The sequence below is a fragment of the Eschrichtius robustus genome, chromosome 2, assembly GCF_028021215.1.
Source record: "Eschrichtius robustus isolate mEscRob2 chromosome 2, mEscRob2.pri, whole genome shotgun sequence".
Taxonomy (NCBI): Eukaryota; Metazoa; Chordata; class Mammalia; order Artiodactyla; family Eschrichtiidae; genus Eschrichtius; species Eschrichtius robustus.
In genome coordinates this window covers 56886302-56911737 of record NC_090825.1, presented here as the reverse complement: position 1 = coordinate 56911737, position 25436 = coordinate 56886302, and the positions used below count along the sequence as shown (strand labels likewise).

General features: G+C 33.9%; 1 protein-coding gene across 1 annotated transcript in view; it reads right to left on the bottom strand.

Moving 5' to 3' along the window:
• FCHO2 (FCH and mu domain containing endocytic adaptor 2) overlaps nt 1-25436 on the bottom strand; it is a 112475-nt gene that overhangs the window by 23340 nt on the left and 63699 nt on the right. The window contains exons 12-19 of the mRNA XM_068535493.1: nt 19720-19777; nt 19263-19438; nt 17789-17800; nt 17424-17448; nt 15619-15661; nt 13290-13384; nt 7225-7328; nt 4363-4489 (exon numbers count right to left, since the gene is read on the bottom strand). Coding sequence (XP_068391594.1) covers nt 4363-4489; nt 7225-7328; nt 13290-13384; nt 15619-15661; nt 17424-17448; nt 17789-17800; nt 19263-19438; nt 19720-19777 — 640 coding nt within the window. The remainder of the gene's footprint in view (nt 1-4362; nt 4490-7224; nt 7329-13289; nt 13385-15618; nt 15662-17423; nt 17449-17788; nt 17801-19262; nt 19439-19719; nt 19778-25436) is intronic.

Genomic DNA, 25436 nt, shown 5'->3' with positions numbered 1-25436 from the left:
TTAAGGAATGTCAGAAGGAAAAAGCCCTTCACCTGAAGAGCTAAAATTACTCAAATATGGCTTCAAAACCATTCAGATACTAAATTCTTTCAGGTTCTACCAATTCACATATGTAAGGTCATTAAACTGGATTTTTCTATTTAAGGTATTTCTATACATTAGCTATTTCTAAATGAGCAGTGTAATGTAATCATGCACTGCTCATTATTACTGTAATTCTCCTTTACCTCTTCTTTGTCTTATGCTTGTATTATATTCCCATATTACCTTTCCTCGATAAATATGACTAATAACATCATTTTGAGGTAACATTCCTGACATAAAGTTAACTCAGTAAGATACCTTTAGAGTCAAATCATAGAAAGAGCAGTGTTTTAAAAGCGTAATAAAATGTAAACAAATTTAATGTATATGTTCAGGTGTTTTTTAAAACCTAAAAGTATCTGGTTTATTTCATAACAGATAAATCCCTTAAAAGAGTGCACTGCCTTTTTTTTTTTTTTTTTTTTACAAATGTACTCTCTCCATTTATGCCTTACCATTATTGTTATCAATTGGAAAGTGGAGCATTTCATTTAATGTACAATATACGATGAAATTTTGTAAAAGTAAGTCAATAGGGTAGTTAATTATGATTATTCATTCTTATTTAAAGAAAAATGTTGACCTAGGTTATTCATTTATCTCTGAAATTTGAATGTATGTTTTTTGTTACATAAATGTTATACAATGTTCATAGCCATCAGATATTTTTATTTCAGATGTGAGTTACTTTTGAGATACCTAGAGTATTATTAATTCTAACAAAAATCAGTACTAGCTTTCTTTGCCTCACAACTAAACCTGAGCTCCTACAAATAGTGAGAAAGAGCTTTTGTTACCTTTAGAGGCCAGGAAGATTCTGTAGTGTTCAAGATTTTGAAGAATTCTGATTTAGAAGGTTCTTCATAGTTTAAAAAAAAATGACTCAGTGATTAAAAATACATGGAAACAGGAACCGCTGTTTCTAGGCCACTGGGAAAAGTAAACTCTCCCAAACAAGACAACTTAAAATTTCATTATGAAACTAAACTCAATAATAAAATGTATTCACAAAATCACAACAGCTACTATCTACTAACCACCAATATACGCCAGACACTTTGCCAAAGAGGCATGAAAGAAATGGTACCTTTTTGAACCACAAGTAGTTTTTTCTGCAAAGCGGGAACATACTTTGTGGGTGATAGGCTGCAACGACGAAAGGACATGAAAATGTGTCTGGAGAAGTGTTTATAACCCAGATCAGGATATGGAAGACCTTTAATTTTATCCTATTGGCACTAAAAGCCACTGAAAATGTTTAAAAGAAACATGATTGTGTTTTTCATTTTGTAAGATCACTGAACACAGAGTGAATCCTGGATTGAAAAGAAAAATGACTTGGCAGGGATTCAAGTTTGGATCAGGTGAGAGATAATTAAATGAAAGCTAAGGGCTTGATCAAGAGGCAGTAGTTTCTAGGATATGTGATTACAACTATGCAAATACATGTTTGTGCAGTGGGAAAATTTCACTGTAAATCTAAATTAGTTCAATTTTTAAAAAAATATATTCTAGGGCTTCCCGGGTGGCGCAGTGGTTGAGAGTCTGCCTGCCGGTGCAGGGGACGCGGGTTCGAGCCCTGGTCTGGGAGGATCCCACATGCTGCGGAGCAACTGGGCCCGTGAGCCACAATTACTGAGCCTGAGTGTCTGGAGCCTGTGCTCCGCAACAAGAGAGGCCGCGACAGTGAGAGGCCCGCGCACCGCGATGAAGAGTGGCCCCCGCTTGCCACAACTAGAGAAAGCCCTCGCACAGTAACGAAGACCCAACACAGCCATAAAAAAAAAAAAAAATATATATATATATATATATATATATATATATTCTATACTAGGGTCAATAGAAATTCAGGAAAGCATATTTTCAGAGAAAGATGAAGGCTATAATAATCTTTTATTAGAGAAAATTCTATGTTCTTAAATCTGAAGTTAATCTTTTCCCTTAGGTAACCTCCACAAGTGGATATCTACACACAGTCATGGGTAACATTAATGTCTGCTACTACTTTGACATTAAAAATCAAAAGAAACCTACAAAGTTATTCTTTTCAAGTATCCAATTTGGGCATATAAAATAAGAATTCTTGAAATAGTTTCCCTGTAAATTGTTAAGCCTGTTACTGAAATATTGGCAAGAAGAAAAAAGTATTGGAGAGTTAGGAAAAAAACTCAAAATCCACTTAACATTTTGGCATATCCCCTTTTGTATATTCCATTTTTGTTTCCAAGATCATATTGTATATGCATCCTTCAAAAAAATGTTTGACACAGGAAATATGTGCTTAGGTCCCTAAAAAAGTCTAAATGTGTACTATATTATTCAGAATAACTCATTTTTTGGAAATAATAAATTCCTTGGATGTTCTTTATAAGGATAGTATGCATTCTAATTTTGGTTTATTTGTTGCATATTTACAATTGTGTATGTTTTGAAAATGCAGAGACATAAAGCTGAAATAAAGGGTACCTACCTTTGTAACAATCAGTGAATATTTTTGTGGCATTCCTTTCAGCTCAGGAGTAAAAAACTCACTCCCAACTATTTCCTACCTACCTCTGTGCTTCTAATTTCTTCAGCTCACTGTATGAATGGTTTTCATATGATAGCCTTTGCTTTGTGGTTTTTATATTATAGTTTCTCTTTTTTAACTGACATATTCTTTCTGGTTCTTTCCTAATCACTTTTTCTCTGCTTCTGATAGCTTAAGAAGTAAGATTTGTTGATATTTCTTAATGTTGAGGAGAGAAGAGCAGGAGGGAGAAGGAAGATAATGCAAAACTAATGTATGTTTTTATAATTTATCCACTGCTATCAATGGATCCTGTATAGAAACTGGACATAATTAGTACAAAATTGAGATAGTTAAACCTTAGAGTTATTCTTGATTTCTGAGACACCATAAATTGCTGGAAAAGGAAAAATTAGATAACAGAGTATTTTAGATACACTTTAGGGTCATTAGTTAACACATACATCTGCTTTCGATACAATACCTTGTGAAGTCTCACAGTGCTTTTCAATTTCAGAGAGTGTCCCAATCAAATTATCATCTTCTATCATATTTAAATAAAACAAAATATTGCAGGAAAAGAAAATACTTTCAAGAACAAGAAGAATCAAAAACTTAAATCTAAACAGGGAGCTGAATAAACATCACAAAAAAGAAAGAAATTTTTAGGAAGATTTAAAGAAACTTTGTCGTATAAAATCCACATTACATCACATCCTGCCTGCCTGTATCATCACTGTCACCTACTTGTGGTTCTCCTATTGCCAGCACTGGCCCAAACTACAAACAAATATGTACCAACTTAATCAAAATTAAAGTTTCCATCACAAATAGAAAACGGTCTGAATAATCTGGAGATAATGGGAAACAACTAAAGCAATTTTGGTTACCCAGACCTGCCTGATTTCTAACAGGACCCATCTATGTTCTTTATGATTAAAATACAGATTCTGTGGAAACAAAAGGTAACAAAACCACATATACAAACAAAATGTAAGAATAAGTTGCTTGTTGCAGCAAACAGAAAGACTTACTGAATATATTGTTTACGTAAAGTCAGAAGATGGGAAAAACAGTATGTTCACAAAAGTATATAAAATAAGATGGTAACATCACGTTCAGACATTTAGAAATCAAATCATTTATCTCATTTTAGCCTATACCACTCATGCCATTTTTACAATGGCTACATACAGAAGACCCATTTCTTTTGCGTGAGTTTTGACAAATCAAATTAGGTATAATTAAATCAGCTTAATTAGGGCTCGGATTCTTAAATTCAACATGCATCAGAATTGCCTAGAAAGCCTGCTCAAAGACTGCTAGCCCCACTCCAGAGTTTCTGATTTAAAAGGTCTGCATTTCTAGTAAGTTCCCAGGTGATAACAGACAGATGCTGCAGGTCCCAGGACCACACTGCAAGCACAAAACCCCTTCCTTTCACTGAATCAGTTGTTTTTAAAACAAATTTTCTTAGGAATGTAAGTACCAATTCACAGTAGAAAGTACTGCATCGTATTCTGCCTTCAACTATTATATATTGGTCAGTAGTTTATAAATTTGATGCATTCTTAACAGTGCTAATCATGGTTAAAATTCTCTATTCAGAGAATATAAAATGTGAAAGAGAAAAGGAAAATGTGGCTTGTTTGATAATGCCAGGTGTGTTTCCAGAAAACCAAAATGTCAAATGCTTAATTCTTCACTACCCTCAGCCTGATCATATTTTGGATGTTAAATTTTGCATGTGATTTATGTTAATCACTTACCTACTGGAGTATTGGCAGCACTTAGTGACGCAGAAGATGAGATAGAGGAAGAACTTTCTGCCCGGGCTAACGGAGCAGCAGGAGGTGGGCTGGTATTGGAAGTTACAGGTGGGCTGAATGGCCTGGGCTTAAAAACAAAATGTCATTTACCAAAATGCTAAAACAATTCCCCAGTTATCAGAAAAGATTTTTAGCTATCAGGAACATTAATTTTAAAATACTACACCAAATTTATTGTGTTTCTTAAAACTCACAGAGATGCCTAGGTCAAATCATTTTCAAGAATATATTAAAAGCTGAAAAGCCTATTTTAAAATAATGCTGTCAAGACAATCTTTGTATATAAAACTTTTTCTGTATTTCAAAAAGTATGCTTAAGATAGATTCTCAGAAGTTAAATTGTTAAACATTATGAAGGCTTTTCATACACAGTGCCAACCTGCTTCCCATTTGGGTAACTCACTTTATTTACCCTACTGCTTATAAATATATAAGAGAATATTTCTCTGCACTCTTGCCTGCAATGAATAGATGAGCCTTAGAAGAAGGAAAAATAATAAAATTTAAAAACTTTTAGCTAATTCTGTAGATAAAAATAAAATTGGCATTTCTCTTTTATGAGTTGTCTGTTAGCTTCACCTGATTTAGTTTGGGGAGTCTTAGTATTATCTGAGCTTTCACTAACCCTTTTCTTTATCTGATGCAAATATTTTCTTCCTAACTATTGCTTTACTTTTGGCATTTACAAATCTGTGCACATTTTCCTTATAATTCATTGTAATGCTTCCTCATTGAGAAAGTTTACCCCATTCAGAGGTTTGAGAAAATCTTAATTCTACTGTCTTCCCACTTTTCTGGTTAAAAATAAAAACAAATATGAAAAATATGATTCCAATTCATTTATCTTTTACTTTGGTGAATGGTTTTTTTCCTTCCAAATTCCTAATTGTTCCAATAATACATTAGCAACACTTCCTGAGGTGTTTCATTTTTAAAATATGGAATATTGAGCTTAATTAAAGACAACCTTTTCCTGCTTATAAAAGTTATAATTAAATGCAATATTTATTTAGTGCCTATACTATGTGTCAGGTCATGGGTACTAGATACAAAGCAGTGAATTAGACACTGTTTCTGTCCCCAGCTATTTGAGGAACATGAAAAACAGAAGGCGAAAAACAACCAACAAAACCCTATAAGCATTCATACACTAAAATTATTCAACTCTACATCGCATGAATATAAATTTATAGATATACACTTTTATAAAAATTAGATTATACTGCCTAAAATATTTTACACTTAGTAAACCCTTGTGCCCCCAATTAATTATTTTTAAAGTATTAGTTCCAGAGAATGGCTTTTGGATGACTCATTATTATGGACAGCAGGTTGAAAAAAACACAGCAAGGTGTAAAATGTGGCTGTGGAAATATACAGATGGAGGTGGTACAGGACATGAGGTGACAGGCATTATTTAAAGTATTAAGGCATTAGCAAAGTATTAAGGATATGAAATTGGCTAAAGCATAGTCCAGTGAAGGAAGCACACACAAAAAAAGTACAGTCATCCCTTACACTTTAAATCATCTCTAGATTACTTACAATACCTAATACAATGTAAATTCTATGTAAAAAGTTGTACATGCAATGTAAACAGTTGCTAGTGTGTGGCAAATTCAAGTTTTGCTCTTTGGAACTTTCTGGATGCCCCCCCCCAATATTTTTAATCCGTGGATGAGGAACCCATAGATACGGAGAATTGACTGTGGGTCAACTTTATATACAATGTGATCTATGCACTAAAAGAAACATGAGCAGGTGTATGGGGTATAAGGAAGAGAATGACAGAGAATGATTAAGTCCACTGTGGGGTGGAGGGGAGGAGTAACCATCAAAGAGGGCTTCACCTAGGTGGTGATATGTAGCAGGGTCTTAAAGAGAGCAGTTTCCTACATAGAAAACTGAGGGGCATTTCAGACAAGAGGGAGCACAATAGAGACATGGATACATAAAAGAGCATGATGTGTTTGGGGAACAGTGGAAAGTTTCAGGTGGCTGGAACCTAGGTTGCAAAGAGGAGAAAACTGGACAGCTAGTACGGTAATACAGGTTGTTGAGTCAACTTTATGAAGAGTCTTGTAGAGTCAGCTAAAATAATCAACCACGTGGATTATGGGTGTACCACTGTAGATGTGTATCAGGGGAAAAAGATCAAGCTTGACATTTAGCAATTTAGTTCTGGCAATTAAACTGGCAAGTCAAAGATGAAAGTAAACCAGAACAGACTGAAGGAAAGAAGACTGGTTTGGGAGAGCCTGACTCTGAATAGAACCCATATATTTTCTTTCATTATCTGACAACTTTCAAAGACCAATGCCTTTTTCTTTTTTTAAGCAATGTGTACTTTTACAAGTCAATTAAGTGATGTGAACTCCAGATTGCTTATGTATAAAATAAAGAAAGCTGGACTAGATGCCCACCAGGGCTCCCCTGGCAGTAAGTATACTTCCAGGTCTAAGAACAGGCCACCATTTTTTCCTTAATATTTGACTTTAAGCAAAATTATATGAAAATTGCTTCTTAATTACGAAACAATGGGTACTGAATTGTATTTTTATAATGTGCTAACTTTCTCAGGAAACCTCTTTCCTTCTGAACAACGGTCTTGCTCCACAGGTATGATCACTGAGATAATATGGGGAAGTGAAGGAAGTATCAGCAGGGAAAACTTTTCTGTACTTTGAAGACTTGAGTAGAAAATTCCAAGCGTTTAGCAGTAAAGGGACATATAGAGAAATATCATTTGCATATTAAATCAAAACAGTTATAATTAAAAATAAAAAACACCTGAGTACATACTATTTCATTAATCCCACTGAGTTTTCCTGAAGTAAGCTTTGGTCTGGAAGCAGGCCTTGGAGGTGGGACAATGGTGCCTACAGAAAGAGGAGTTGTGGGCCTGGCTGGTGGGTGGAAAAAGAATTTGAAGAAAATCATTAGTATGTACCAATCCCTAGATAAAAACAATCTATTACAGAGAAACTATTAGGATTCAAAGCTCATTTTTCAGAAGTTATTTTTCTTTAAAATGTAATTATAGCTATTTGTGGAATGCTAGGAATGTATCAAACATGCTTTTTTCGAAGCTACCAATAATATTCCTGAAAAACAAAAACTAACTTTTCAATAAAACTGACATAATATAAATTGTATTTCTGTTTCAATTATTTATACATATAAAAATTAAATCTAATAAGTAAGCTGGTGAAAATAAACCAGTTTAAGGCCTAAGGTCTTTAGTTTATTGCCAATACTACTTTACAGTTATTTGCAAGACCAATCCTTTGAAGCAACATCTTCAAAATAATAACATGAACTCTAAATAAAAACATTTACCTTAATTAAACTTGTAATCTCACTGTTAAGTTGAAACACACTGTGCCATTTTCTAGTGACAATCAAACATATCTTTATAGTTTACAAAAAAAATTTCCACAAATCACTATAATTAATTTTTGGTAAATATAGAAAATCATATATTGACTTCGTAAATCCTACATAAATTTAGTGTTCAATGTTTTTCAACACTACTTGCAAATGTTGCAATTTTAAAAACCAGAAATACTAACCTCAGTATTCTTAATTAAAAATAACTCTCCAGGGACTTCCCTGGTGGTGCAGTGGTTAGGAATCCGCCTGCCAATACAGGGGACACGGGTTCAAGCCCTGGTCCAGGAAGAACCCACATGCCACGGTGCAACAAGGCCTGCGAGTCACAACTACTGAGCCCGCGTGCCACAACTACTGAAGCCCACGCGCCTAGGGCCCATGCTCCGCAACAAGAGAAGCCACCGCAATGAGAAGCCCGCGCACTGCAACGAAGAGTAGCCCCCGCTCGCCGCAACTAGAGAAAGCCCGCGCGCAGCAACAAACACCCAACGCAGCCAAAAATTTAAAAAAAAAACAAAAAAACTCTCAGCATGGTAGAAATTAATGAGTGAAATTCAAGTGTATATCATCAAAAGTCACACATGTATTAACATAATCAAAGCAAGAGTGTAGAAGCAAATACATTTAAATGATCTTTAAATTAATTAAAATGATCCTCCAATTCTTTTGGTCCATTCTAAAAGATGAGTCTATAATTCAGATTGAAGAATATAATATGGGTGTGAAGAAATATGTTTCAGTAAGTTCTATAAGTTTACAGATGTGCAAAGTTAAAAATATAAGAATGGGCCTAAGTATGTACATGGGGAAACAAACAGTAGAGCTGAGGACCCTTGGTCAGCAATGGAGGAGTGAAAAGAAGGAGCATGGAGGTGGTAGGAAGAGAACTAAAGTAAAAGGTAGTCACGCCGGAGTGAAAGCAAATGCATGCGGGTATGGAATCATCTAGAAAGCAGATCATATGAAGAGATAAAAGATGCAAGCACCATTCAGGTTGCTTGAAGAAAACAGTAAAAACCTGATAAGAAATCAAGTTTAGATTCTAAGGCTGCTGCCTTCTTCCAGTCAGCACCAGTTCTTTCACGCTGCGCCCCTACTTCAAGTTGTACATTGGAAGAAATGCGCACTAACCTGAAGACTGTTACACTTCCCTGTGCTATGACATATTTACTTTAATGATAGTTCATTATCAATGAAACCAGCACTGACCAATACTCAAGTTATTTCAAGCTTGTGAGGGGGCTTAACATGGTAGAGACATTTACACCTGAAGCTTCATTACTAATCAAGTGGCCTGTCCAAATGGCATTTAGATTGACTCAGTCTAAGCCTGGTAGAAGTGTTAAGTTCACCTTCTTCAAATAATCAGAATTTGCTTTTTGAGAAAAAGTAATAACAATGCTCAGTAATATCACTGTTTATAAATGAATCTATTAATTATAGTAATAAATTTGTAAATTATAAACAAATCTATCTCCACATGCCAATTAGATACTGCTTCTAGAAGCCTCTGAAGGAGATGACTACAACTGTTCACAGGTTTAAGTATCTTAACTGTGTTTTGTGGTGGTGGTGGTGCTCACTTCAAATAAATGTCCACTAGATGCAGTATTTCAAGAACATGAAGTGACTTGTAAAGTATAAAACACAGGCAAAAAAGAGCTAACCTACATCTGCTCTCTGACACTACCTAAGGGGAACAGATAAAGCATGTTTCCCATACCACCCTTCATCTGAATAAAGGCACAGACTAATCTAGGATCCAGAAGCAATGATGATGATGCAGAAGAAAAACCAGCAGCATTGCTAGCTTCTTCTGTCAGTAGCTTTTCAGAACATTTACTATTATGGCAAAGGTCACTGTGATCTTCAGAGATGCAGCTGTTGGAAAAAATCTCTCATCCAAAGCACCAGGGAACCCAAAGGTATTTTCAGCTTTACAATGCAATCTCTGGAATGCCTTCTGAGCTCCACTGGAGTCAGTAATTTTAACAAGTTCATCAGTAAAGGAAATCCACTGACTCTGCAACCATGAAGCAAAAGGAAACTTATCGTGCTCGCTGGTGATGTCGTTACAGCAGGATAGCAGAGAGGGTTGGTGGAAAAGTCTGGTAATGGGTTTTCTAGACCCAAAATCGGACCTGGTTTCAAGTAAAGAACCAATTATCACACCCCCAGACAAATCAGTTTGGGAGAGAAAAGCAGAGTTCCTATTCTGTTCACTAAGGTCAGCGGAAGAAGAAGAAAGAAACTGAAAACTAGAAGCAACAGAAAAATTCTAAAACTAAAATATAAATCTACATAGCCAAATAGTTCTTATTTCAGGTTAATATTATTTTAATTACTCAAAACTAGAAAAATTTAATAATACATGGAATAAGAGCATGAGCTCAAACTTTATATTAACTGAGGAAAATAATTATGAGAATAAGAAACTTAAAATATGTATGAGTAAAATTTAAGGTCCAAAAATATATAAAGCCAGAATTATTCCTGATTTTCAGAGGAGCAAAAGGAAATGCTAACAGTCAGTAAAAGTCTAAAGAGGTTTGACAAGGTGTCAAAGTGATGCTGCTGGGTACATGTGTTCCTCAGCAAAGTGCCTGACTAGTGATAAAACTTAAAACTGGCATAGGAAGTAAGATAGACTAAATCAGTGTTGGAGTTAATATAAAAAACCAGCCTAATATTTTTCAAAAGATAATTTTACAGGGGTTTTACAGAGCACAAGTGCTCAATTAACCCATGGGTAGAGAAGAAATGGTCTCTACTAGCACTTGTCGAAGGGAAGGAAGATATGAGCTATTTATATTAAATTTTATATACATATACTTTATCATATATAATTTATTTATATGTAAATTGTACATATATGTTTATTTGAAGAAGCAACTGAAAATACTTCTGTACCAAACTTTAAGCATGCTTCTTAAACATAACAACACTGAAAGGTTTAACATATCAGTTACTAACTGATAGGAATTATTTTCTTAGACTGGTTTAGCTGAGATGGAGTGATTAATGAATTAAGATTCTGAAAGGGACAAAGGAGAGCAGGGAATAATCTGACAACCTGGCCATTTCTAAAATGTGAAAATGGTACCAGTGTAGACAACGTTAAGGGAGACATGCACTGTAAAAAGCGGTGGAAGAAAATTTAAGACAAAATGCCTATTTCACAATTTCACTTAGGGCCAGTGTTACAAAACAGGAGAATCATCGTAATGTATTCATCAGTTTTATCAATAATTATATTCTGACCAAGTGAAGACTTAATAATAATTACCACACAGCAGAATGTCTCTTTTCAACATCACTAACATTCTTCGAAGGGCAAAATAATCTGACATGTTTTAGACTTAATAGGACGTTTTTAAAAGGCATACCAAAATAAATTTTAAAATAAGCAAAAAAAAAAAAAAAAAATAGTTTTATCATTCCCTACTTACTAAACATCAAATGACAACTAAATGAAACTATCATTTTTTTACCTGAAGTTGAAAGTGATATGGGCAAAATATTCTTTAGATAGGTAGCAAGAGGAAAACAGAGCACTTTTTTGAAAGGAAGGAGATTGTGCTAAAGAAAATAGAAACAAAGGGTGGAGTTATGAAGAAATTTCTATATAACTAAAACCTCTGTGATAACAATGTGAAAATTTTTATTAAAGATTAATAAAACAAATTCATAAAAGAATATTAACAAAATTAAAATTAGGACCTTCTCCATTCTAAAAACAGAACAAAACAGTATGCTGACATTTTTACTAAACAAAAAAAGAGACCTTAATACAACTTCAGTTTTTCCTATACAGTTATTTTACTTATAAAATCTATTAGTAAGATTAGTTTCCTAAAACTAAATAGTAAACAAATGCCAACTGAGAAAGGCTATAATGCCACTTCAGAATATGTGCAATTACCTAATGACTGCTTCTTGCTGTTCAAAATTCCCAATTGTTTCAGGTTAAGGTTGCCTAAAATCCATTTACAATTTCTTTTTAAAACATTAGTTTCTAAACAGTCCAATTTTAAATACTAGTGTTTATTTTATTATTAACAGTAAAATGTTTCAACATGGCTTATTGTTTTGTTAATCTGCCAGAGTATGATGAATTGAGCAAAGATTTTGGAATTACTAAGATCCAGGTTTGAACCCATGCTTCATTTCCTAGTTATGTGGTGTTAGAGAAGTTCCTGATCTCTCTCAGCTTTACTTTTTCCATTTATAAAACAGGGACAATAAAAAGGACTTCATGCAGCAGTTAATGAGATTAAATCAAACAGAACGTGCATAGATCTCAGCAAAGACACAGCAAGAACTCAATTCAAGTTCTCTCCCCACCATTCCAGCATTCTCTTAAGCCCAAGTACTGCATGGCATTTCTGAAATCCCCAAGAAGGCTGAAGATCAACTTAAAGTGATTTTATTTTCCTTTTTTGAACAAGCAGTTTTATTAAACATGCTTTGATGGTTGACTAGTGGGATTTCACATTTTGAAGAAAAGAAAAATTTAATATATTCTTGCCAAAAGAACAACTAAAACACATTCATAAAGCTCTTTCATGTTGGGAAGTGCTAAAGCCTTTCTGGAAAGCAGTTTGGCAAAAAGTAACAATGGGCATATCTTGTGATTCATAAATCTTGTATTAATAAATTATTATAAGGATATGAGATGTGCACAAAATCTGCTGTATCTACGGATGTCCATAATACTAAAAACTAGATGCAACCTGAATGTCCATCAAGAATGGACTGGGGGCTTCCCTGGTGGCACAGTGGTTAAGAATCCGCCTGCCAATGCAAGAGACACGGGTTCGAGCCCTGGTCTGGGAAGATCCCACATGCCGCAGAGTAACTAAGCCTGTGTGCCGCAACTACTGAGCCTGAGCTCTAGAGCCTGCAAGCCACAACTACTGAGCCCATGTGCCACAACTACTGAAGCCTGTGTGCCTAGAGCCCATGCTCTGCAACAAGAGAAGCCACGACAATAAGAAGCCCGCGCACTGAAACGAAGAGTAGCCCCTGCTAGCCGCAACTAGAGAAAGCCCGCGTGCAGCAGTGAAGACCCAACGCAGCCAAGAATAAATAAATAAATAAATTTTAAAAAATAATAATAATAAAAAGAAAGAATGGACTGGTTGTATTAACGCACATCTATGCAGTTGAATGATAAAAATTATTATTTGGGCATTGATATAGGAATGATGCCTAGAAATAAATAAGGGAAAAAAAGTTGGTGCTTGATGAATTTTTATTGTTAAAGCCGTATGGTCTTTAAGGTAAGTTAACAAAATCAGTATAAAATCACTTTTATATGGCAATATGATCAGAGGACAAGTTAAATTTTTGATCATTAAGTACAACATACAAGTAATGGATAAATCAATTAGAAAAAAGTAACTACTGCATTCCTTTACAGTTACACACACACACACACAAAATATATATATATATATATATATATGTTTTACCTGATGATGATGATGAAGTTAGTGAAGTTGAAGAAGATGAATCAAGAGATGGTCCAAACAGGGGGTCCCAAGCAAGTAAATCACTGGTCCCTTTCCTACCATAACATTTTAAAAATAAGGATTTTAGCAAATGAGTATTTTATTAGTATAAAATATAGTAACTTAGCTTTATTTCATAGAAAGCTCAATATATATGATTAAAGAGTTGGACGTTGTGCTTCACATATGATTGAATATGTGAAGAACTGAATTAGCAGGTTTAATAAACTGATATTTGTTAACTGCTATAAGCAGAACCCACAATAACATTAAGTTCGTAAAGGAGAGTAGATTAATCGCCACTGATTAAATCTTGTTATATTCTAATAAACGTAGGGGCTGTCAGAATAGAAATAATTTCAGTTTTACAAATGAAAAGCAGCATGGAGAGTCTATATGAGCTGCCTAAGGACACATAGCTAATTAATTTTATGGCACTATCAGATGTGCTAATTCACATCTGGAACCCAGTCTTGGACAGAAAATTTCTTAAGTGATATGAAATCAGACAGAATTTTTATAAGGCCATACTTATTATCAAAGATGAAGAAAAAGGGTAAAGGATTTTTTTTAAAGTACTTTTTAAGTAGAGGACGGTGGCTTAAGCTCCATGTATATAAAAGACTCTATACAAACTTCAAAGGTCTGATCACTGTAGTAGATCATGCATAGGAGGAATTCTGCCTAGGTGATCAATCCACTACCTGGGCCACTGAGGTGGTCTAGCAAAATGTAAGGGTCATACATGCCTCTTTATGAGAGGTTACCAAGACTATGAACAAAATCAAGAGCATGAACATTCTTGTTTCAAAAAACTCAATGTGCTGCATAACCAAAGATTTTCTTCCACTGACCTCTTGGAATCCTTCAAACTAGTTACTCTCAGGATTCAACTCTTGGCTCTTTACTTTAATACAAACATAAATGTTTCTCTTTTTCATTTTAGTCATACCCTTTAAAGATGCTTAAGCTCTAGGATCTTGAGCACCTGACCTTCGCCACCCCATCATTTTTTCAAATTAATTTCCCCAACTTTATTGAGGTATGTTTGACAAATAAAATTTGTATGTATTTATGGTATAAAAAAAGAAAATCCCTATTTAAAAATAATCTAATGTCTCAAACTACCATTATTTAAAATATTTTTTGGAAATCCTAGAAAACAGGCCCACTATAATGAAAATATTACAATTACCTATAAGCACATATCTAGTATCTCAACATGCACCCACGTGGAAGCACACTTATGATAAAGTATAGAATCACAACTGTATAAATGATTCCTAAAAACAAAGTCTTAAAACACTAAACTTATCTTTAAAAATGATAAATCAAATGAATACCTCCACTCTGCTCAATTAGTGCTTGGCTTTGAAAGTTTCCATTTTAAACTATTCATTTAATTAAGCCTACTTTTACTCACACAAAAAACGTTAAAAGAAAGTATTCTTGTTGATAAATACAGAAGTGAAAAAGGACCCATGCAACACTGGCTTAAAATATTTTTTTCTTTTTAAGAAGAACTGGCAACATGTCCTCTAGACCTCTCCTTCTTCAACTTAATTGAGACACTTCTTCATTTTGAGGTTCATAAAGTATACAGTCTATTTTACAAGGTCACAGACAAAATTGAAGGAAAACAGTGAGAGAATTTCCGTGTGAATAACTAGTTGAAATACAGACATGTATGAATTTGGGGTACTATCATTTATTTGGAGGAGTGAGGACACCAAGGCCAAATACAGTTGAATGGATTTTTTACAAATTATCATAGAAATACTGTCAAATGAGAAATAATTTACAACTTCTAAAAACTCTTATATGACGTTTCAAAGCTTAGGAAACGGGATGATTAAAAACAGTCTACTGGAATTAAAACTACAGAGATAATAAAACGAAGGATACTTAAAATTTAAATGTAGTGGGGAGGGAATGATAAATAGGTGGAGGACACAGGATTTTTAGGGCAGTGAAATTATTCTGTATGATACTATAATGGTGGACACATATCAATATCCGTTTATCAAAACTCATAGGATATACAACACCAAGAGTTAATCCTAATGTAAACCATGGACTTTGGGTGACAATGATGTGTCAGTGTAGGTTCATCAATTGTAACAAATGTGCTACTCTGGTGGGGGATTCTGATAGTGGGGGAGGTTTGGCATATGTAGAGGCAAAATGTATATGTAAAAATCTCCATGCCTTCCACTCAGTTTTGCTGTGAACTTAAAATTTCTCTAAAAATTAAAGGCTATTTTAAAAAAATTTTTAACATGGAACTTACTCATTGGATGCAGCAGATGACTTTGATTTCGTTAACTCTTCACCTAATTAAAAAGTTGAAATATTATGAAAAAATTAATAATCTGAGTAATAAAATATTTTAATATAAAGAGAAATACTACACATACATCAATTTTTAAATTCTGGCATTAATAACATATATAAACAATTATGAAGAAAAGGAAAATAAGCCTTTAACAAGTTTTCCACCATGCTTAAAAATATAAAAATAATAGCTGAATTTCTGCTAAACCTTCTAATATCTTTGATAAGAAACAACTTAAGTCAACTAAACCATCATATTCATTAAACTGCTGTTCATAAAAAAAAATAGGGCCTACAACTTTAAAACTCAGAACAAATGTTTAAATACTTTTGTATTTAAATAATGTATGTAATAACTCAAGAATTTTAACTGATGAATCATGAAAGCATTTTTCAAGTTCTGATGATATTATTAATGATTATTTTATTGACCAAAAGTAGTTATTAATTCTTGAAGGACACCCTATTTTGAAAAATAAAATTTTTATATCAATAGTCTCTTTATAAGGTAGTCTATTTTGCTACCTTCTGCATTTATAACATGAATCATTTCATAAGCAATTGGTACATGGAGGAACAGCATCAGTAATACAAAAGTCCTGCTGGTTCGTAAGCAACTTTCATTGCACCTTAATGTTTTGCATCACCAAGCAATAGCTGATGAATGCAAAATACATCAACATGGGTAATTACAGCAAACTATGAGGAATACAACAGTGTACCTAATGCCCATTCACATCACATTCTCCCATTTGGCTCATTTCAGCTGTTTGTTTTGCCTCATGGTGCTTACTGTGGTGTTTGTTTGTCATCTTTTTTTCATTTTGCCCTCATCTTGGTAACTCAGTAGCCCCCTTTTATACTCATTTTCCTCACATCCCCTATCATCAAGCTACTTACCATTTATTTTTTGAAAGTAAAACCCTACTTTTAGTTTGGTACTTATTATGAATTTAATAGGTCTTTTTAATTGTGCTAGAATTTTTAATTACAACTGATGTCATGGTTTTTATTTAGCACTGTGTTCACAAAATTGCATAGCTTTTGTGTGGGCTGCCTCAACTCTATTTTCCCCAAAACTCTTGCTATGTTTAATACATGATTCTGCAAATGGTGTTAACACCCCAAAAACATTTTTAGTATAATTTAAGTTACTATACTAAAAATCTTATATTAGAAGTTGCAATTGTGATACGACTTAAAAATAGATCAGGCTAAAACTCATCTTTCTGGGGACTTCCCTGGTGGTCCAGTGGCTAAGACTCTGTGCTCCCAATGCGGGGGGCTCGGGTTCAATCCCTGGTCAGGGAACTATATCCCACATGCCGCAACTAAGGGTTTGTATGCCACAACTAAAGATCCCGCATGACACAACGAATATCCTGCATGCCGCAACTAAGACCTGGCGCAGCCAAATAAATAAATATACAAATATTTAAAAAACAAGTGCCTTCTGGCTCGTGAGGAAGAGTTATGCTAGTTAAACAGTTTTAGGTGCTTGATCAGAAGCTGCTCTTTGGCTTTGTTAATTTCTGAAAAACGTTGTAGCCACGTATTCAAGTTTAAAGCATATCTCAAAACTAAAAGAAATAGTATAGATAAGTCGTCTTCTGTTGCAAAACAAGTATCCTTCTAGTCTGTCATTATGGCTCATGATGAAAAAAGACCATTTCTACAACTACATATGTTAGGCTACAAGCTTAGCAAATTCCCTGATAAATTTTAATAGACTTAAATAACCAATTTAAATGTCAAACTTACTAGATGAATTCCGATTCATCTGCACCTAAAATAGAAATGCAAAAACTAAGTACCATTAAACAAATAATTTAATGCGGTAATAAAATACGATAAAATGTTAATACTGGGAACATAATTTTAAGTTGTTTTTAATATATCTGCTCAATTATAAACTATTTACATAAAAAGATAACAGAAAAAACTTTTTTATAGTCAAAAAATAATGTGTACCTTTAAATCATTCAATAAAATGTTTTAAAATACTAGTATCTACAGCAACATACTATGACTTGCTAATTTAAAAACACAAATATTTTGAAAATCAATGTTCAAATATACAATTTCTTTTTAAGTCAATAGGTAAAAATATAAAATCTTGCACTTACTGGGCTGTGTCTCTAGCAGTACATGGAAGGAAAAAGAAAAACACAGTGTTTAAAAAAAAGGAAAAAGAAAAACACAGTATTTGCTTTAGAATTTAAAATGTATTTCCTTGCTCTAATAATCCGTCTATTCCCTTCTTAATCATGTCTATTGATAAAATCTGTATACCTTAAAACACATACACTGTTGGAGGGAAACACAACTTAAGCTAGATAAGCAAACTGGGCAATAAAATATACTCTCAAGACCCCTCTTTTCAAATATTAACAATTAAAAAATTTCTGATTATTATTTATTTTCTGAGTATGAAGTTAACACGTTTACTTTTTTTAAAAAAAATAGAAAAGAGCACAAAGCATCAATTATCTTACTACCCAAAGACAGATGCTTAACATTTTGATATATATATATCCTCCAGGCTTTTATTTACTTACATATATATTTTAAATTAGTTATGCTCTTACACAATAAAAAATTTTTAATGGCTTCACAACTTCCTACTTCAAATATAAACCATAATTTAATCTTGGCATTAATGTTAAATAGTAATGGTAGACTAAAACCTCACTTAAGAAATTTGGTGGAAAAAACTGTTCCAAATTAAATTCTAGAAGTGTATGACTGGGAGAAAAACACTTTTTCTAAACAAATACCTAAAAGTCTACTTAAAATATGTAATTAAGTAAAATACAAAATGGTGAGAACTTTTATTCTCCATTATCAAGAAGAATAGGTTTAATATCAGCTACAGTAAGTATGTACAGATAAACTAAACTGACATTCTAAGACATGCTTTTTTCCCATAATTTAACATTTCTAAATTTAAGAGTATGACATCGATAGAAAGATTACGGTGATTTTTTTTCTCCCTCAAAAGCTATCAAGTTTAGTATCTCAGAATTGAGGAGTTAACCACTATCACTAAGAATTCTTATTTGCCTTTTCCTATATGAAAAGTATGGAAAAACCATTAATTACAGTGACAGGAAAAAAAAAAAAAGCAAAGATAGAATTTAATTTCACTTGAAATTGATTTTTATGGAATTCCTTTTACATAAAGTTCACCAAAAAAAATAGATGAAAAACTTTAACATTAGATGAGGAAAAGGTTCATACTGTAGTTCACAAAACTCTGCCTGAGACATATAGCACTATTTATAAAATACATCAAATGGCAGAAAATAGTGGATTTTCCACATTTTTGTTTAAAACACATTCAAAAGGAAGCAAAACTAAACCAAACTCAAAAATTCATTTGCCTGTATAAAAATTATAAACTGTATACCTCAATAAAGCTGAAAAAATTATAAATATTTCCTCATCCAACATGCTTAACTATTTACTAAGTGATGTTTTAATTTTCCTTAGTCCTAAAACTAATCAGATGCAGGTAGATGAGCTTAGAAAAACCAAAAACCAAAAAACCCTCAAAGGCTTCTGTATAATGAGTGCAAACTTGCTTATTTTCTTACTTACAGATATTGCTGGGGAGAGCGTTATATTTCCTATAGATACTTTTAATTCATCCAAGGAAGCCATTGTGTGATGTGAGTTATTCGGATGCATAGGTTTGATTTCTATCCGATACTTCTTTGGTTCTTCATCTTCAGAATCAGAATCACTAGATGAGTAGAAATGGTTCTCTTTGGTATGTGAGTATCAGTTAAAGAATTGAGTTTTTAAATTATCTTAATGCACAACCAGTTTTTCACACATTTATAAAAAGGAACAAAAAAACTCTGAGATAAGATGGGCTTTATCAGAAATGTAACTACTAACTTTTATTCATAGCATGTCAAATAAAGCACATTGAGGCACATTTTATTACAATTAATTAAAAATCTGAAGTCTTTATTAAATAATAGATTATTTTAACTGTCTACGTATATATGCCAACACAATCCATAAGAATATCCAGATGATGAAAGGATATCATTCTGATTTGCTTCTGGTTTTATACTATAGCCTTCTTCATCCACATCAGGAATGTTCTATGGGGAAAAGAAAAAGAAAAACTTTACTGTAACAATGCCTCCAACTGCAAAAACATTAAAGGTTAGCAAAACAGCCTTAACTATTACCAAGAAGCTTTATAATTTATCAAATATCGTAGATTAACAAAACTATTAAGACTGGGAAATTATGTGTTTTTAGATAATTAGCTTCAAATGACACTCCACGCTTCAGACGTCTGAAAGAGAAAAGCACTGCAAAACAAACAGGATAAACACTGAAAGGAAGAGAATAGGTGTTTGGCTAGGCATGCCAGCAGTTCTGTGAATAACCAAATTTTCACCCAAATCTTCAAAGTGAAGAAATAAAAGCACAAGATTGTATGCATCCATGGAAGAGAGGTGGTAAAATCAGAGGACTGACAGCTTAAGTAAATGGAAATACATACCAAAAATATAGAACAGGGACTTCCCTGGTGTTGCAATGGTTAAGAATCCGCCTGCCAATGCAGGGGACACGGGTTCGAGCCCTGGTCTGGGAAAATCCCACATGAGGCAGAGCAACTAAGCCCGTGCGCCACAACTACTGAGCCTCTGCCCTAGAGCCTGCGTGCCACAACTACTGAGCCCACATGCTGCAACTACTGAAGCCCGTGCACCTAGAGCCTGTGCTCCGCAACAAGAGAAGCCACCACAATGAGAAGCCCGCGCACCGCAATGAAGAGTAGCCCCACTTGCTGCAACTAGAGAAAGCCCACGTGCAGGAACAAAGACCCAACACAGACAAAAATAAATAAATAAATTTTAAAAACATATATATAGAGAGAGAACAAAAAAACAAATAAAAGACTACCAAGAAAATTTAAACTATACTAAAATACCATCTCTTTTCCATGAGACTGGCAAAAATTCAAGTTAAAAAATATACTCTGTTGGCAAAGCTGTGAGGAAATGTACTCTTATACTTTGTTGGTATAAATACAAAACAGTACAATTCCTACAGAGGGAAATTTAGCAATATCTAACAAAAAATTTATGTGTTTACCCTTCTACCCAGGAGTTCCTTTTCTAGGAATTTACTCTGAAGATATGCCCCCAAGAATTAAAAAATACATATGCAACAAGGTTATTCACCAGAATTATTTGTAACTCAAAATTACTGGAAAGTACTAAATGTCCAAGCATAGCTGAATAAACTATGGTGCATACACAAAGTGAAGTACTATGCAGCTATTTAAAAAAAAAAAATGAGAAAAGTTTCCATGAACTGATATGGAGTGACTTCCAGGAAATACTGCTAACTGAAAAAAGCCAAGTACAAAAGAACATATATAGTATACTACCTTTTAAGTAAGAAAGAAGGGGAAATTTAAAAACCATATAGATATCTGCTATCTTTATGAAAAAAAACCCCAAAAAAACAAAAAAACACTGCAAAGATAAATCAGAACACAATAAAGCTGGTTACCTAAGAAGGAAGGGCGGTGGAGCAGAAGGGATACAGAAGGGACACTTCTCTAAAAATGCTTTTGTGGTTAAGTAAGAGAATATAAAATTTATGCTCAAATGGATCAGAAAAAAATATACACACATAAACACATGCACATATGTAGGGAGAATGGAACTGTTAAAGCAAATGTAGTAAAAAGTTAAAGGTATACAAGTGTTCTTTATACTATTTTATTCTTGTATTTGTTTGTAGGTTACAATATATTTCTAAATAAAAACTTTTTTTAAATGGGGGAAAAAAAGAACTGCCAAGAAATGCCAGGGTGTACCAGTTGGATATAACTGGGCAGCTAGTATCATTCTACTGGTAGAGTTTCCCATTCGTCCTCCAATCACTTGCTAAAGCTCAGCAAGAGAAATATGAAGGATTGCTAACCTGACAGGCACAGCACAAGGTTTACATAGTTATAGTTTCCAAGCTGAATAAACAGTCTAATGTAGCTAGCAGTGAGTTAACAGACTGGGTTAAAGTTCAGAAGTGAAATATCTAATATAGGGTAAAGAGCAGATTCCATAGATAAAAAGATGACAAGTGATGTAGTTATGACCCTAGAAGTAGAGCACTTTCTTTGAGTTCTATATGCTGCTTACTAATATGCAAATAATACTTTAAAATACTTAAAAAATAAAGAAACTGAGGACTTCCCTGGTGGCGCAGTGCTTAAGAATCCGCCTGCCAATGCAGGGGACACGGGTTTGAGCCCTGGTCTGGGAAGAGCCCACATGCTGCGGAGCAACTAAGTCCGTGTGCCACAACTACTGAGCCTGCGCTCTAGAGCCCACGTGCCACAACTACTGAGCCCATGCTCCTAGAGCCCATGCTCCACAACAAGAGAAGCCACCTCAGTGAGAAGCCCTCGCACCGCAACGAAGAGTAGCCCCCGCTCACCACAACTAGAGAAAGCCCGTGCACAGCAACGAAGACCCAACGCAGCCAAAAGTAAATTAATTAAAAAATAAAATAAAATAAAGAAACCATTAGAAATCAGAATAAAAAAAGGTTTTTTTCAAAATACTTTCTTCCTATTCCTGGTACCCTAGAACATACCAGATATTTAATCTCCTAGAGGTTCTTTTTTATTTTGGCCACGCCAAGCAGCATGCAGGATATTAGTTCCCTGACCAGGGATCGAACCCATGCCCCCTGCAGTGGAAGCACAGTGTCTTAACCACTGGACCGCCAGGGAAGTCCCTCTCCTAGAGATTCTATCTGGGATCTGCTACTGACACTATTTTTAAATTTGTTTACAGTACACTATACTATATGATGTACTAATTTAAAATAATACTGAGCTGTTTTCTGTAAGACCAAATAAACTGCTTTTGAATCAACCTCCTGCAGATTACATCTATAAACTCTGATCAAAATAAACATAAACAACTATCTGAAGTTACTGGAGAGTGACCCACAGCGACCATCTAAAAAGATATACAAAGTTATACGCCCAAAAAAACAAAAAAGAAACCTATAAATAAATCAAATTCTAAAAAAGGTTCAAATAACCCACAAAAGGCAGGAAAAATAAAACGATATTCTAAGAGGGAAAGAGAGAGAGAGGAACAAATAGAGAACAAAAAATTAAATGGCAGACTTAAACCCCAACATGTCAATAATTACATTAAATATAAATGGTCTATGTATAACAAAAGACAGATTGGCAGAATGAATTAAAAAAACATGACCCGGCCATATGCTACCCATGAGAAGCTCATTTCAAACGTAACAACATAGGTAGGTTGAAAGGAAAATGATAGAAAAAATATACCATGCAAACATTAATTTAAAAAATAAAAAAGACAGTGACTACCTTACTATTAGATAAAACAGACTTCAGAAAGAAAGTGGCCAGTGTCGAGAGTGACATTATGCCCACACAAAAACCTGTACACAACTGTTCAACGTAACTTATTTCTAACAGCCAAAAATTGGAAACAACTAAACGTCCCACAATAGGTGAACAAACTTTGGTATACCTACATCATGGAATACTATTCAGCAATAAAAAGGAATGAACTATTCATGTATGCAACAACCTGGAATAATCTCTAGAAAAGGGTGCTGAGCGAAAAAAGCCAATCTCAAAAGGTTGCATACAGTATGATTCCACTTAAATAACATTCCTGAAATGACAAATATATAGAAATGGAGAAAAGATTAGTGGTTGCCAGAGGTGTGTGTGTGTGTGGAGGGGGTGGAGAACAGAACAAAAGTGACTGAAAAGGAGCAATCAAAATGAAAGATCCTTCCAGCAATCACAGCCCTAGGTATTTACCCAGTTGATCAGAAAACTTATTTTCGCATAAAAACCTGCACACAAATGTTATTAAGCTGCTTTATTCATAATCACCTAAAAGAAGAAGCAACCAAAACATCCTTCAGTAAGTGAATGGATAAGTAAACTATGATACATCTATACAATGGGATACTCTTCAGGGATAAAAAAGGAATGAACAATCAAAGTCATGCAACAATATGAATACATCTTAAATGCATATTTAATATTCCTGGTAAAGGAATCCAGTCTGAAAAGGCTATATCCTGTATGATCCCATTTATACGACATTCTGGAAAAGGCAAAAATATAGAGGCGATAAACAGATCAGTGACTTCCAGGGATTTGAGCACTGGGAGACGGTTAAACAGGTGAAAGGAAAAAAAAAAAAAAAGATCCTTGGTTAATGGAAATGTTCTATTTTGACTGTATGAGTATCAATATCCTAGTTACGATACTGTACTAAAGTTTTGCAAGATGTTACCATCAAGAGAAATGAGATGAAAGGTACACGGGACTGCTCTGTACTAACTCTGTAATGTTCTGTAAATTGACAATTATTTCAAAATAAAATGCTTTTTTGGTGTGCGTTTTTAAAAAAAAAAAAAAAAGCAATGATTCTCACTGTACCAGGATTTCAATGCTAGAACTATTCATGATATTAATAAAAACTTACACATTACCTGTTTACATCTTTGTCCATTCAATCCATGGTTTCTATATTAGGGCCCCATACTGCTGGAGCAAAGCATTAAGTCAAAAGCAGTACAAGAAGAAGAAAAGAGCATGTAACTTCAGCCAACAATCTTAAAGGCAGTTTTGGTGGATAGTGGTGGTAGTAACTTTAACAAAATATTGGGATAGAGCTTGCAAGTCAACGGTATGTTTCTCAATCTCAGTTTGGAGAGAGGAAATTGGTTAAAACTGAGAGAGCGATTTACACTTCCTTGGTCAACTTTCAAAAGATGTAGTCGCTCAAAATAATTTTTTTTTAATTACATACATAGACCTTTTTAAAAAGGAACAGAAAATGATGGATAATTTCCCTACCAGAGTAGCCTATTGATGTTTAAGTAATAGTAAGACTAGCCATAAATAGGCCATAAATAAAAGGAAACAACAAAAAATGAAAGCCTCCTTTCCCTGCTGACCACCACTGTAATCCTTCTCCTCAAAGGTAACCACAATTCAGTGTCTTGTAACTCATTCTTTTTAAAAAAGAGAATACATATAATAGACACACATTTATTTATTTTCAAAAACAATTACTTAAAAGATCACACTTGCTTTTATTTAGTAAGTTCTTCCCATTTCAACAGACACGAGCAACCTAGATCTATAACATCTGACTATTTCTTCTTCATCAAGTGAATGTTTAATAATTTAACCAATCCCCATTTTAATGGATGCTTTAGTGTTTCCAATTTTTTGCTAACATAGACAATGTTGAAATAAACATCTATCCTTATCCACCTTTTCTCCCTCCCCCTCTATGTAAGCATATATCTTGATCAAGCATACACACACACACACACAAAGTTTGTGAATACAGCAGTAACAGTAAAGCCCTAGCAGCAGGATTGCAGAGTCAAAAAGAATATACATTTCTTATTTGGGGAGATACTGCCAAACTATCCACAAGACAGATTATACCAATTTACATTCCTACCAACAGTATGAGTGTATCAAAACTTTTGCCAATATGATAGGTGAATATAGTAATTTCATTCTAATTTGCATCAGAATTAGGCTACTATTTTGGACAACATTTATGATTATTCACTACAACCTTTTATTTCTTCTTATGAAAATTGCCTGTTTTTATCCTAATGCCCTTTTCCTACTGGGACGCTTGCTTACCTTTTAAACTTATCTGTATCAAAACTTTACAAAGAAAAATAATTAGTCCCTTGTTA